The sequence below is a fragment of the Camarhynchus parvulus genome, unplaced genomic scaffold, assembly GCF_901933205.1.
Source record: "Camarhynchus parvulus unplaced genomic scaffold, STF_HiC, whole genome shotgun sequence".
Classification (NCBI taxonomy): Eukaryota; Metazoa; Chordata; class Aves; order Passeriformes; family Thraupidae; genus Camarhynchus; species Camarhynchus parvulus.
Window position 1 is genome coordinate 1 of NW_022148168.1, and position 15,961 is coordinate 15,961.

A 15,961-nucleotide genomic window follows, 5' to 3' on the forward strand; every position below is an offset into this window, starting at 1 on the left:
GGGAATGGAAAATGTGGGAATGGGGAAAATGAGAATGGGGAAATCTGGGAATGGGGAAAACCTGGGAATGGGGAAAATGGGAATTGGGAAAATGGGAATGGGAAAATGGGAATGGGGAAATCTGGGAATGGGGAAATGAGAATTAGAAAATCTGGGAATGGGAAATCTGGGATTGGGAAAAATCTGGGAATGGGGAAAATCTGGTTTTCCATCCCAGAATCCCTTTGGAATTCTTGTTTTCCATCCCAGAATCCCTTTGGAATTCTCGTTTTCCATCCCAAATTCCCTCTGGAATTCTGGTTTTTCCCATCCCAAATTCCCATGGAAAATCCCCTTGGAACTCTCCAAATTCCCACCCCAAAAATCCCTGTGGAATTCTGGCCTTTTCCCATCACCCCCCCGCCTTCCCTCCCTCCCCACCCCCCCAACCAAGGTCTTTCCCCCGCCGGGAATTCCCAATTGATAACGATTTTGTTTGTTTTCCTTCCTCCGCTTTCCAGAGGTTTCTGTACGCGGCGCTGGGCACGGCGCTGGGGCGCTGCCGGGGCCGGGAGCTGCTGCGGGCGCAGCTGCGGGAGCTGCTGGAGAGCGGCCGCGGCCACCGCCAGCCCGACAGGGAGGTGGGCAGCGCGCGGGGGAACAAAAAACCCCCGGGAATGCCGGGAACTGCTTGGGGAATTCCGCCGCCGGGAAAGGGGCGGATTTTCCGCGGAAAACCCCTCTGGGATTCTGGTTTCCCAGCCCAAATTCCCCCATGGAATTCTCATTTTCCATCCTAAATTCCCTCTGGAATTCCGGTTTGTCCATTCCAAATTCCCATGGAAAATCACTTTGGAATTCTGAATTTCCATCCTAAATTCCCTTTGGAATTCTGGTTTCCCAGCCCCAAATTTCCCCATGGAATTCTCATTTCCCAGCCCGAAATCCCTCTGGAATTCTGGTTTCCCAGCCCAAATTCCCCCACGGGAAAATCCCTTTGGAATTTTGGTTCTCCCACCTCAAAATCCCCTTGGAATTCTGAATTTCCATCCTAAATTCCCTTTGGAATTCCGGTTTGTCCATTCCAAATTCCCATGGAAAATCCCTTTGGAATCCTGAATTTCCATCCTAAATTCCCTCTGGAATTCTGGTTTCCCCACCCCAAATTTCCCCACGGAAAAATCCCTTTGGAATTTTGGTTCTCCCACCTCAAAATCCCGTTGGAATTCTCATTTCCCAGCCCAAAATCCCTTTGGAATTCCGGTTTGTCCATTCCAAATTCCCATGGAAAATCCCTTTGGAATTCTGAATTTCCATCCTAAATTCCCTTTGGAATTCTGGTTTCCCAGCCCCAAATTTCCCCATGGAATTCTCATTTCCCACCCCGAAATCCCTCTGGAATTCTGGTTTCCCACTCCAAATTTCCCCACGGAAAATCCCTTTGGAATTTTGGTTCTCCCACCTCAAAATGCCTTTGGAATCCTGAATTTCCATCCTAAATTCCCTTTGGAATTCTGGTTTCCCCACCCCAAATTTCCCCCACGGGAAAATCCCTTTGGAATTTTGGTTCTCCCGCCTCAAAATGCCTTTGGAATCCTGAATTTCCACCCCAAATTCCCTTTGGAATTCTGAATTTCCATCCTAAATTCCCTTTGGAATTCTGGTTTCTTATCCCAAAATCCATTTGGAATTCTCGTTTTCCATCCTGAATTCCCTCTGGAATTCTGGTTTTTTGGACCCCAAATTCCGACGGGAAATCCCTTTGGAATTCTCATTTCCCACCCCATATTTCCCCATGGAATTCTCATTTCCCAGCCCAAAATCCCTTTGGAATTCCTGTTTTCCACCCCAAATTTCCCCACGGAATGCCGAGAACCCTTTGGAATTCTGCTTTCCCACCCCAAATTTCCCATGGAAAATCCCTTTGGAATTTTGGTTATCCCATCTCAAAAACAGATGGAAAAAAGATGGAAAAGAAAGATGGGAAAATCTGGGAAAATGGAAAAAAGATGGGAAAAAAAAAATGGAAAACCAGATGGAAAAAAGATGGGAAAAATGGAAAAAAGATGGAAAACAAGATGGAAAAAAGATGGGACAATGGGAAAAAGATGGGAAAAATGGAAAAAGGATGGAAAAAAAAGATGGAAAAACAGATGGAAAAAAGATGGAAAAAAAGATGGGAAAGAGATGGGAAAATAGGAAAAAAAAATGGGAAAAAAAAGACAGAAAAACAGATGGAAGAAAGATAGGAAAAGTGGAAAAAAGATGGAAAACCAGATGGAAGAAAGCTGGGAAAATGGAAAAACAGATGGGAAAAAGATGGGAAAATGGAAAAAGCTGCGAAAAAAGGATGGAAAAACAGATGGAAAAAAAAAGATGGAAGAAAGATGGGAAAACAGATGGAAAAAGATGGAAAAATGGAAAAAATATGGAAAAAAAAAGATGGAAAAAGGATGGGAAAAGTGGAAAAAGGATGGGAAAAAAAGATGGAAAAAAAAGACGGCAAACCAGATGGAAGAAAGATGGGAAAAGTGGAAAAAAGATGGAAAAAAAGATGGAAAATCAGATGGAAAAAAGATGGGAAAAATGGAAAAAAGATGGAAAAAAAAGAGGTGGAAAACCAGATGGAAAAAAAATGGGAAAAATGGAAAAAAGATGGGAAACGAGATGGAAAACCAGATGGAAAAAAAAGGAAGAAAAAGATGGGAAAAAAGATGGAAAAATGGAAAAAATACGGGAAAAAAAGATGGGAAAACAGATGGAAGAAAGATGGGAAAAAATGGAAAAAAGATGAGAAAAAAATGGAAAAACAGATGGGAAAAATGGAAAAAAGATGGGAAATAAATGGAAAACCAGATGGAAAAACGATGGGAAAATGGAAAAAAGATGGAAAAAAAAGATGGAAAAACAGATGGAAAAACAGATGGAAAAACAAGATGGAAAAAAAAGATGGAAGAATGGAAAAAAGATGGGAAAATGGAAAAAAGATGGAAAACCAGATGGAAAACCAGATGGAAAAAAGATGGGAAAAGTGGAAAAAATATTGAAAAAAAAAGATGGGGAAAATGGAAAAAAGATGGGAAAAAAAGATGGGAAAATGATGAAAAAAAAAGACGGAAAAACAGACGGAAGAAAGATGGGAAAATGGGAAAAAGATGGGGAAAAAAGATGGGAAAAATGGAAAAAAGATGGAAAAACAGATGGGAAAAATGATGGAGAAGAAAGATGGAAAACCAGACGGAAGAAAGATGGGAAAATGGGAAAAAGATGGAAAAAAAAGGTGGAAAAAGAGATGGAAAAAAGATGGGAAAAAGATGGGAAAAGTGGAAAAAAGATGGAAAAAGATGGGAAAATGGAAAAAAAAAGATGGAAAACCAGATGGAAAAAAGATGGGAAAGATGGAAAAAAGATGGAAAAAAGAGATAGAAAAAATAGAAAAACAGATGGAAAAAATATGGAAAAAAGATGGAAAAAGATGGGAAAAAAAGACGGAAAAAAGATGGGGAAAATGGGAAAAAGAAGGGGAAAAATGGAAAACCAGATGGAAAAAAGATGGGAAAACAGATGGAAAAAAATGGGAAGATGGAAAAAAAAGATGGAAAAAGAGATGGAAAAAAGATAAGAGAAAAGGTGGAAAAATGGAAAAAAGATGGGAGAAATGGAAAAAAGATGGAAAAAAAGATGGAAAACCAGATGGAAAAAACCTTGGAAAAATGGAAAAAAGATGGAAAAAGAGATGGAAAAAAGATGGGAAAATGGAAAAAAAGATGGAAAACCAGATGGAAAAAAGATGGAAAAAAGATGGAAAAAAAGACAGGAAAATGGAAAAAAGATGGAAAAACAGATGGAAAAAAGATGGGGAAAAGCTGGAAAAAAATATGGGAAAACAGATGGAAAAAAATGGGAAAAAAATGGAAAAAAGATAGAAAAAAAGGTGGGAAAAAAGATGGGAAAAATGGAAAAAAGATGGGAAAAAAAGATGGAAAAAGTGGGAAAAAGATGGAAAAAGAAAGATGGAAAACCAGATGGAAAAAAAAAAGAAGAAAAAGATGGAAAAATGGAAAAAAAATTGGAAAAAAAGATGGGAAAACAGATGGAAGAAAGATGGGAACAAGATGGAAAAAAGATGGGAAAAAATGGAAAAACAGATGGAAAAACAAATGGAAAAAAGATGGAAGAAAGATGGGAAAAATGGAAAAAAGATGGGAAAACAGATGGGGAAAAATGGGAAAAATGAAAAAAAGTGGGAAAAATATTTTTCAAAACTGTGGCAGAAATTCCAGGAATTCCAGCAACATTCCCTGGAAATTCCATCCCAGCCCCTCCCAAAATTCCGGAAATTCCTGGAATTCCAGCCGGGAGTTCCCTCGGCACAACCCAAGAGTTTGGAAAAATCCGGAAAAATTTGGGGAATTTTGCCCCGGAATTTTTATTCCCAAACCTCGTGGCAGGGTCTGGCGTGGTGCTTTGGGATCTGCGCCCGGAACCATCTGGAAGAAACTTTGGAGAAATTGGAGGAGTTCGTGAAATCCGAGGCGTTCCGGAAATCCCAGGGGTTGTTCAGCATCTTCAAGGTGGGAGGGTTGGGGGGAAAGTGGGGAAAATGGGGAAAAATGGGAAAAATGGGGAAAAATGGGGAAAATGGGAACAAATGGGAAAATGGGGAAATGGGGAAAATGGGGAAAATGGGAAAAAATGGAAAAATAGGGAAATGGGGAGAATTGGGAAAAATGGGAAAAATGGGGAAATGGAGAAATGGGGAAATGGGAAAATGGGGAAATGGGGAAAATTGGAAAAATGGGAAAAATTGGGAAAGTGGGAAGAAATGGAAAAATGGGGAAAGTGGGAAAATGGGAAAAAATGGAAAATGGGGGAAAAATGGGAAAAATGGGAAAATTTGGGAAAAATGGGGAAAAATGGGAAAAATGGAAAAATGGGGAAATGGGGAAATGGAAAATGGGAAAAAATGGAAAAATGGGAAAGTGGGAGATGGGGGGAAATGGGAAACATTGGGAAATGGGGAAAAGTGGGAAGAAATGGGAAAATGGGAAAATGGGAAAAATGGGAAATGGGAAATGGGGGAATGGGAAGAAATGGGAAAAATGGAAAAATTGGGAAAAATGGGAAAATGGAAAAATGGGAAAAATGGGAAAATGGGGAAAATGGGAAAATGGGAAAAATGGGGAAAATGGGAAAATGGGGAAAATGGGAAAATGGGAAAAATGGGAAAAATGGGGAAAATGGGAAAATGGGAAAATGGGGAAATGGGAAAAATGGGAAAAATGGGAAAAAATTGGAAAAATGGGAAAAATTTGGAAAAATGGGGAAATAAGAAAATGGGAAAAATGGAAAAATGGGAAAAATGGGAAAATGGGGAAAATGGGAAAAATGGGAAAATGGGAAAATGGGAAAATGGGAAAAAATGGGAAAATGGGAAAATGGGAAAATGGGAAAAATGGGGAAAATGGGAAAATGGGAAAAATGGGAAAATGGGAAAATGGGAAAAATGGAAAAATGGGAAAAATGGGAAAAAATGGGAAAATGGGAAAATGGGAAAAATGGGGAAAATGGGGAAAATGGGAAAAAATGGGAAAAATGGGAAAAATGGGAAAATGGGAAAATTTGGGAAAAATGGGAAAATGGGAAAAATGGAAAAAATGGGGAAAATGGGAAAATGGGAAAAATGGGAAAAATGGGAAATGGGAAAATGGGAAAAATGGGAAATGGGAAAATGGGAAAATGGAACAAATGGGGAAAAATGGGAAAATGGGGAAATGGGGAAAATGGGAAAAAATGGGAAAAATGGGGAAAATGGGAAAAAATGGGAAAATGGGAAAAATGGAAAAATGGGAAAAAATGGAAAAAATGGGAAATGGGAAAAATGGGAAAATGGGAAAATGGGGAAAATGGGAAAAATGGGGAAAAGGGGAAAATGGGAAAAATGGGAAAAATGGGAAAAATGGGAAAATGGGAAAATGGGGAAATGGGGGAAAATGGGAAAAATGGAAAAATGGGGAAAAATGGGAAAATGGGAAAAATGGGAAAATGGGAAAATGGGAAAAAATGGGAAAATGGGAAAATGGGAAAATGGGAAAATGGGGAAAATGGGAAAAATGGGGAAAATGGAAAAATGGGGAAAATGGGAAAAAATGGGAAAATGGGAAAAATTGGGAAAAATGGGAAAAATGGGAAAATGGGAAAAATGGGAAAAATGGGGAAAAATGGGAAAATGGGAAAATGGGAAAATGGGAAAAATGGGAAAATGGAAAAATGGAAAAATGGGAAAAATGGGAAAAAATGGGAAAATGGGAAAATGGAAAAATGGGAAAAATGGGAAAATGGGGAAAATGGAGAAAATGGGAAAAAATGGGAAAATGGGAAAATGGGAAAATGGGAAAAATGGGAAAAATGGGAAAATGGGAAAAAATGGAAAAATGGGAAAATGGGAAGAAAAAAATGGAAAAAAGGGGAAAATGGGAAAAAATGGAAAAATAGGGGAAAATGGGGGGAAAAATGGGGAAAATGGGAAAATGGGAAAAAAATGGGGAAAATGGGAAAAATGGGGAAAATGGGGAAAATGGGAAAAATGGGGAAAAATGGGAAAATGGGAAAATGGGGAAAATGGGAAAAAATGGGAAAAATTGGGAAAATGGGGAAAAATGGGAAAAATGGGAAAAATGGGGAAAAATGGGAAAAAAATGGGGGAAAAATGGGGAAAAATGGGGAAAATGGGAAAATGGGAAAAATGGGAAAAATGGAAAAATGGGAAAAATGGGAAAAATGGAAAAAATGGGAAAAATGGGGAAAATGGGAAAAATTGGGAAAAATGGGGAAAATGGGAAAAATGGGAAAAAAAATGGGGAAAATGGGGGAAAAATTTGGGAAAAAATGGGAAAAAATGGGAAAAATGGAAAATGGGAAAATGGGAAAATTGGGAAAAATGGGAAAAAATGGGAAAATGAAAAAATGGGAAAAAAATGGGGAAAATTATTGGGGAAAATGGAAAAATGGGAAAATGGGAAAATGGGAAAATGGGAAAATGGGAAAAAATGGGAAAAAATGGGAAAAAAAATGGGAAAAATGGGGAAAATGGGGGAAAAATGGGAAAATGGGGAAAATGGGAAAAATGGGAAAATGGGAAAATGGGAAAAATGGGGAAAATGGAAAAATGGGGAAAATGGGAAAATGGGAAGAAATGGAAAAATTGGGGAAAATGGGGAAAATGGGAAAATGGGAAAAATGGAAAAATGGGAAAAATGGGAAAATGGGAAAATGGGAAAAAAATGGGAAAATGGGAAAAAAAAAATGGGAAAAGTTGGAAAAATGGAAAAAATGGGAAAATGGAAAAAATTGGGAAAATGGGAAAAAATGGGAATTGGGGGAAAAATGGGAAAATGGGAAAAATGGGAAAATTGGGAAAATGGGAAAAATGGGAAAATGGGAAAATGGGGAAAATTGGGGAAAAGGAAATTTGGGGAAAAATGGAAAAATGGGAAAAATGGGAAAAAATGGGAAAATGGGAAGTGGGAAAATGGAAAAATGGGAAAAATGAAAAATGGGAAAATGGAAAAAATGGGAAAAATTGGAAAAGGAAAAATGGGGAAAATTGGGAAAAATGGGGAAAATGGGGAAATGGGAAAATGGGAAAAATGGGAAAAATGGGGAAAAAAGGGAAAAATGGGAAAAAATGGAAAAATGGAAAAAAATGGGAAAAATGGGAAAAAATGGGAAAAAATGGAAAAATTGGAAAATGGGGAAAATGGAAAAGGGAAAAAATGGGAAAATTATGGGAAAATTGGGAAAAATGGGAAAAATGGGAAAAGTGGGGAAAATGGGGAAAATGGGAAAAAATGGAAAAAATGGGAAAAAATTGAAAAACTGGAAAAAACTGGGAAAAGTGGGAAAATGGGGAAAAAGTTTCTCCAATATTTCCCCATATTTCCCATTATTTCCTCCAATATTTCCCCCATATTGTCCACGTTTTTCTCCATTATTTTCCCTTTTTTTCCCATTTTTTTCTCCAATATTTTCTCTTTTTTTTCCCATTATTTTCTCCAATATTTTTTTTTCTTTTTTCCCCATTATTTTCTTTTTCCAATTATTTTCCCATATTTTCCATTTTTCTCTAATATTTTCCCCATATTTTTCTCCAATATTTTCCCATATTTTTCCTTTTTTTTCTCCAATATTTCCCCATATTTCCCATTATTTTCTCCCATATTTCCCCATATTTTCCATGTTTTTCTCCAATATTTTCCCTTTTTTTCCCATTATTTTCTCCAATATTTTCCCCATATTTTCCCTTTTTTTCTCCAATATTTTCCCCATATTTTCCATTATTTTCCAATATTTTCCTTCCTTTTTTTTCCCATATTTTCTCCAATATTTTCCCCATATTTTCCTCCAATATTTCCCCATATTTTCCATTATTTTCTCCAATATTTCCCCATATTTCCCATTATTTTCTAAAATATTTTCCCCATATTTCCCATTATTTTCTCCAATATTTTCCCCATATTTTCCATTATTTTCTCCAATATTTTCCCCTTTTTTTCCATTATTTTCTCCAATATTTTCCCATATTTTCCATTTTTCTCCAATATTTCCCCACATTTTCCATTATTTTCTCCAATATTTTCCCCATATTTTCCCATTATTTTCTCCAATATTTTCCCCATATTTTTCTCCAATATTTTCCCATATTCCCCATTATTTTCTCCAATATTTTCCCCATATTTCCCATTATTTTCTCCAATATTTTCCCCATATTTCCCATTATTTTCTCCAATATTTTCCCCATATTTTCCATATTTTTCTCCAATATTTTCCCCATGTTTTTCCCAATATTTTCCCCATATTTTCCCCATATTTTCCCCCATTATTTTCTCCAATATTTTCCCATATTTCCCATTATTTTCTCCAATATTTTCCCCATATTTTCCATTATTTTCTCCAATATTTTCCCCATATTTTTCTCCAATATTTCCCCATATTTCCCATTATTTTTCCCATATTTTCCCCATATTTTCCCCATATTTTCTCCAATATTTCCCCATATTTCCCATTATTTTCCCCATATTTTCTCCAATATTTTCCCCATATTTCCCATTATTTTCTCCAATATTTTCCCCATATTTTTCCATTATTTTCTCCAATATTTTCCCCATATTTCCCATTATTTTCCCCAATATTTTCCCCATATTTTCCATATTTTCTCCAATATTTTCTTTACCCATGTTTTTCCCCAATATTTTCCCCATATTTTCCCCATATTTTCTCCAATATTTTCCCCATATTTTCCCCATATTTTCTCCAATATTTTCCCCATATTTTACTTTTTTTTCCCCAATATTTTCCCCACATTATTTTCTCCAATATTTCCCCATATTTTCCTCCCATATTTCCCCATATTTTCCATGTTTTCCTCCAATATTTCCCCATATTTTCCATATTTTTCTCCAATATTTTCCCCATATTTTTCTCCAATATTTCCCCATATTTCCCCATTATTTTCTCCAATATTTCCCCATATTTCCCATTATTTTCCCCATATTTTCCCCATATTTTCCCCATATTTTCTCCAATATTCCCCCATATTTCCCATTATTTTCCCCAACATTTTCCCCTTTTTTTTCCCCAGGAGCGCAGCGAGGCCGAGCAGGACAAGCAGCGCGCCGCCATGTTTCTGCTATTTGCCCCATAGGGCCATTACTTGCTCGCCGAATTTGGAGCTACTTCCGCCCTGCAGCTGGCCGCCCAAGGTCTATGATTATTGGGAGATTTATGGGGGTTTTGGGGATTATTGGAATTTATTGGGGGTTTATTGGGGATTTATTGGGGGTTTATTGGGGGTTATTGATTTATTGTTTTTTATTGTTTATTTTTATGGGGGTTTATGGGGATTTATTGGGGATTATTGGGGGTTTATTGGGGTTTATTGGGGATTTATTGGGGATTTTATTGGGGATTTATTGGGGGTTTATTGGGGGTTTATTGGGGATTTATTGGGGGGGGGGATGGTTTGGGATTTTGGGGATTTGTGGGGGGGGGGTTTATTGGGGATATTGGAGTGGGGGTTTATTGGGGGTTTATTGGGAGTTTATTGGGGGTTTATTGGGGGTTTATTGGGGATTTATGGGGGTTTATTGGGGAGGGGGTATGGGGGGGGGTTGGGGGTTTATTGGGGATTTTTGGGGTTTATTGGGGTTATTGGTTTTTGGGGATTTTTTGGGGATGGGGGGGTTTATTGGGGGTTTATTGGGGATTTATTGGGGGTTTATTGGGGGTTTATTGGGGATTTATGGGGATTTTTGGGGATTATTGGGGGTTATTGGGGATTTATTGGGGATTTATTGGGGATTTATTGGGGGTTTATTGAGGGTTTATTGGGGATTTTTGGGGAATTTTTGGGGATTTATGGGGAAATTTGGGTTTTTTTGGGAATTAATGGGGATTTATTGGGGATTTATTGGGGATTTATTGGGGATTTATTGGGGAGTTATTGGGTGTTTATTGGGGGTTTGGGATTTATTGGGGATTTTTTGAGGATTTATTGGGGATTTATTGGGGGTTTATTGGGGGTTTATTGGGGATTTTTTGGGGATTTATTGGGGATTTATTGGGGGTTTATTGGGGATTTATGGGGGATTTATTGGGGGTTTATTGGGGGTTTATTGGGGAATTTTTGGGGGATTTATTGGGAATTTATGGGCAGTTTTGGGGAATTTTTGGGGATTTATTGGGGATTTATTGGGAATTTATGGGGATTTTTGGGGGATTTTTTGGGATTTTTTGGGGATTTTTGGAGGGATTTGTGGGGATTTATTGGGGATTTTTTGGGGATTTTTTGGGGAATTTTTGGATTTTTTTAAATTTTGGGGGGATTTTTTGAGGGAATTTTTTAAAAAATTTTATTGAATTTTCGATGAGCGGCAGCACGGCCCCACCACGGTCAGCATTCCAGGGGGTTTCATGGGAATTTTTGGGAATTTTATGGGCATTTTTGGGAAATTTTATGGGAAATTTTTTCTGGGTTTTTTAAAATTTTGTTTTATATTTTTCTGAGAATTTTTGGGGAATTTTCCAAGATTTTTCCAGGAATTGTCAGGATTTTTCTGGGAATTTTTTTTTCTAGGAATTTTCTAGGAGTTTTCCAGATTTTTCTGGGAATTTTTCATTAATTTTCCAGAAATTTTCTGGGAAATGTTTGTGGAATTTTCAGGAGTTTTCCAGGAATTTTACGTAATTTTTGGGAATTTTCAATGAATTTTCAATGATTTTTAAATTAATTTTCCAATGAATTTTGGGGAATTTTCCAGGAATTTTCCTGGAATTTCTTACGAATTTTCTAGGAATTTTCCAATAATTTTTTTTGGAATTTTCTGGAAATTTTAAATTCATTTTCTGTGACTTTTCAAAAAATTTCTGGAAATTTTTCATTAATTTTCTGGGATTTTGGTGGCAGCCTTCCGGAAAAAACAAGATAATTCCAAGGGTTTTGGAGGTTTTGGGATTGGGTTTTCTCCCACTAAAATTTCATTTTTTTCCTCATGGAATTTCATCTTTTCCAATGGGATTTCATCATTCCTGGTGGGATTTGGTTTTTTCCAGGGGAATTTTGGTGTTTTTCCATGGGAATTTTGGTTTTTCCGCTGGAATTTCATTTTTTCCTGATGGGATTCAGGTTTTTTTCCCGCTGGAATTTCGATTTTTCTCAGTGGGATTTTGGCTTTTCCCGATTGGAATTTTATTTTTCCCGCTGGAATTTTGCTTTTCCCGGTGGAATTTGGGATTTTCCTGATGGGAATTTTGGGTTTTTTTCCGCCTGTTCAGGTTCTGGGAATAAAAGTAGAGACCAAGGTAGGGGATTTTGGGATTGGCCTTGGAATTTTCTCTCTTTTTCTGCTTTTTCTTCTCATTCGCGCTGGAAGCGCTTCCTGCAAAAATCCGGAATTCCGGGAAAATTCCCGGGAAAAGGGAGGGGGAAAGGCCTTTCCTGGCAGAGGAGCCTGGAAATTCCAACCCAGAATTCCGTGATTGCGGACATCCGTGATTCCACAAATCTGGGATTTTTGTGATCCCAGAATTCCGTAATTCCACAATCCCAGAATTCCACAACCCGGAATTCCATTGTTCCACAAATCTGGGGTTTTTTGATAAACCTATCTCCAATCCCAGAATCCACAATCCATCAATCCGTGATCAGTCTCTGGAATTGCACTGTGGAAACATAAATCCACACCCAAATCACAACGGAATATACATTTTCTGGAATACAATCAACCACATGACAATGGTTGCACTTACAAAATCCACAACGATTGATTTTTTATTCTCATATTGTCTCACAATTCCCTCAACCGAGGTTGCCTGACACACGCCGGGAGGCGACTGTTGTAAATATGGAAATTCCGACACACAGATGGATTTTTGATCTTCACAAAAATACATTTAGGATGCTGACCATACACCTAAAAAACAAGCGAATCGACCGTCCAATCTGGTTTTTCATCCAAATTCCACAATCCCAGAATTCCACAAATCTGGAATCCCATATTTCAGAAATTCCCCAATCGGAATTCTCAATTCCATAATCCTGGATCCAGTGACTCTGAATTGCACTGTCCCAGAATTCCTAATCTGTAATTCCACATCCCCAATTCCACAATCCAGAATTCCATGATTCCACAAATCTGGAATTCTGTGATCCCAGATTTCCGTAATTCCCCAATCCCAGAATTCCACAACCTGGAATTCCATGATTCCACAAATCTGGGATTTTTGTGATCCCAGAATTCCACAATCCCAGAATTCCACAAATCTGGAATCCCATGATTTCAGAAATTCCACAATCCCAGAATTCCACAACCCGGAATTCCATGATTCCACAAATCTGGGATTTTTGTGATCCCAAAATTCCGTAATTCCACAATCCCAGAATTCCAACAATTCCATCAATTCCGTGATCCAGTGACTCTGGAATTGCACTGTCCCGGAATTCCAGAATTCCAAAATTCCCCAATCCCAGAATTCCACAACGGGGAATTCCATTATTCCACAAATCTGGAATTCTGTGATCCCAGAATTCCGTAATTCCACAAATCTGGAATCCCATTATTTCAGAAATTCCACGATCCCAGAATTCCATCAATTCCATCAATTCCATGATCCAGTGACTCTGGAATTGCACTGTCCCGGAATTCCAGAATTCCAAAATTCCACAATCCCAGAATTCCACAACCCGCAATTCCATTGTTCCATAAATCTGGGATTTTTGTGATCCCAGAATTCCACAATCCCAGTATTCCACAAATCTGGAATCCCATGATTTCAGAAATTCCACAATGCCAGAATTCAAAAACCGAATTTCATGATTCCACAAATCTGGGATTTTTGTGATCCCAAAATTCCGTAATTCTCCAATCGCAGAATTCCATCAATTTCATCAATTCCGTGATCCAGTGACTCTGGAATTGCACTGTCCCGGAATTCCAGAATTCCAAAATTCCCCAATCCCAGAATTCCACAACGGGGAATTCCATTATTCCACAAATCTGGAATTCTGTGATCCCAGAATTCCGTAATTCCACAAATCTGGAATCCCATTATTTCAGAAATTCCACATCCCAGAATTCCATCAATTCCATCAATTCCATGATCCAGTGACTCTGGAATTGCACTGTCCCGGAATTCCAGAATTCCAAAATTCCACAATCCCAGAATTCCACAACCCGGAATTCCATTGTTCCATAAATCTGGGATTTTTGTGATCCCAGAATTCCACAATCCCAGTATTCCACAAATCTGGAATCCCATGATTTCAGAAATTCCACAATGCCAGAATTCCACAACCCGGAATTTCATGATTCCACAAATCTGGGATTTTTGTGATCCCAAAATTCCGTAATTCTCCAATCGCAGAATTCCATCAATTTCATCAATTCCGTGATCCAGTGACTCTGGAATTGCACTGTCCCGGAATTCCAGAATTCCAAAATTCCACAATCCCAGAATTCCACAAATCTGGAATTCCATTGTTCCACAAATCTGGGATTTTTGTGATCCCAGAATTCCAAAATTCCACAATCCCAGAATTCCACAACCCGGAATTCCATGATTCCACAAATCTGGAATTCTGTGATCCCAGAATTCCGTAATTCCACAATCCCAGAATTCCATAAATTCCATCAATCCCGTGATTCAGTGACTCTGGAATTGCACTGTCCCGGAATTCCAGAATTCCAAAATTCCACAATCCCAGAATTCCACAACCCGGAATTCCATTGTTCCAAAAATCTGGAATTCTGTGATCCCAGAATTCCGTAATTCCACAAATCTGGAATCCCATTATTTCAGAAATTCCACGATCCCAGAATTCCATCAATTCCATCAATTCCGTGATCCAGTGACTCTGGAATTGCACTGTCCCGGAATTCCAGAATTCCAAAATTCCCCAATCCCAGAATTCCACAACCCGGAATTCCATGATTCCACAAATCTGGAATTCTGTGATCCCAAAATTCCACAATCCCAGAATTCCAAGAATTCCATCAATTCCATCAATCCTGTGATCCAGTGACTCTGGAATTGCACTGTCCCAGAATTCCGTAATTCTGTAATTCCACGATCCCCGAATTCCACAATCCAGAATTCCATGATTCCATAAATCTGGAATTCTGTGATCCCAAAATTCCCCAATCCCAGAATTCCACAACCCGAATTCCATGATTCCACAAATCTGGGATTTTTGTGATCCCAGAATTCCACAATCCCAGAATTCCACAAATCTGGAATCCCATGATTTCAGAAATTCCACAATCCCAGAATTCCACAACCCGCAATTCCATGATTCCACAAATCTGGGATTTTTTGATCCCAAAATTCCGTAATTCTCCAATCGCAGAATTCCAACAATTCCATCAATTCCGTGATCCAGTGACTCTGGAATTGCACTGTCCCGGAATTCCAGAATTCCAAAATTCCCCAATCCCAGAATTCCACAACGGGGAATTCCATTATTCCACAAATCTGGAATTCTGTGATCCCAGAATTCCGTAATTCACAAATCTGGAATCCCATGATTTCAGAAATTCCACGATCCCAGAATTCCATCAATTCCATCAATTCCATGATCCAGTGACTCTGGAATTGCACTGTCCCGGAATTCCAGAATTCCAAAATTCCACAATCCCAGAATTCCACAACCTGGAATTTCATGATTCCACAAATCTGGGATTTTTGTGATCCCAGAATTCTGTAATTCCCCAATCCCAGAATTCCACAACCCGCAATTCCATTGTTCCATAAATCTGGGATTTTTGTGATCCCAGAATTCCACAATCCCAGAATTCCACAAATCTGGAATCCCATGATTTCAGAAATTCCACAATCCCAGAATTCCACAACCCGGAATTCCATGATTCCACAAATCTGGAATTCTGTGATCCCAGAATTCCGTAATTCCACAATCCCAGAATTCCATCAATTCCATCAATTCCGTGATCCAGTGACTCTGGAATTGCACTGTCCCGGAATTCCAGAATTCCAAAATTCCACAATCCCAGAATTCCACAATGCAGAATTCCATGATTCCATAAATCTGGAATTCTGTGATCCCAGAATTCCAAAATTCCACAATCCCAGAATTCCACAACCCGGAATTCCATGATTCCACAAATCTGGAATTCTGTGATCCCAGAATTCCCCAATCCCGGAATTACAAAATTTCAATAAATTCCATCAATTCCCCGATCCTGTGATTCTGGAATTCCACTATCGTATCATTCCGTGATAATCCCAGAATTCCATCATTGCCGTGATTCTGAAATTCCACAATTCCATAAATTCTACGAATCCTGTTTTTCCACGATTCCATTATTCTGCAATTCCACGATCCCAAATTCCGTCATTCAAGAAATTCCGTGATCCCAAAATTCCATGAATTCTGTAATTCCATGAGAAGTGCCTGATTCTGGAGTCCTGC

The 15,961-nt window shown here is 38.3% G+C and overlaps 1 protein-coding gene across 1 annotated transcript; it reads left to right on the top strand.

Annotated features, from left to right (window-relative positions):
• Positions 1 to 500: 500 nt before the first annotated feature.
• On the top strand, positions 501 to 9,682 carry LOC115916129 (maestro heat-like repeat-containing protein family member 1; the record flags this gene model as incomplete). Its single annotated transcript, XM_030969828.1, has 3 exons — positions 501 to 620; positions 4,431 to 4,553; positions 9,620 to 9,682. Coding segments are annotated over 3 exons (306 nt in total), but the record flags the coding sequence as incomplete, so codon positions are not given.
• Between the last annotated feature and the right edge of the window lie 6,279 nt (positions 9,683 to 15,961).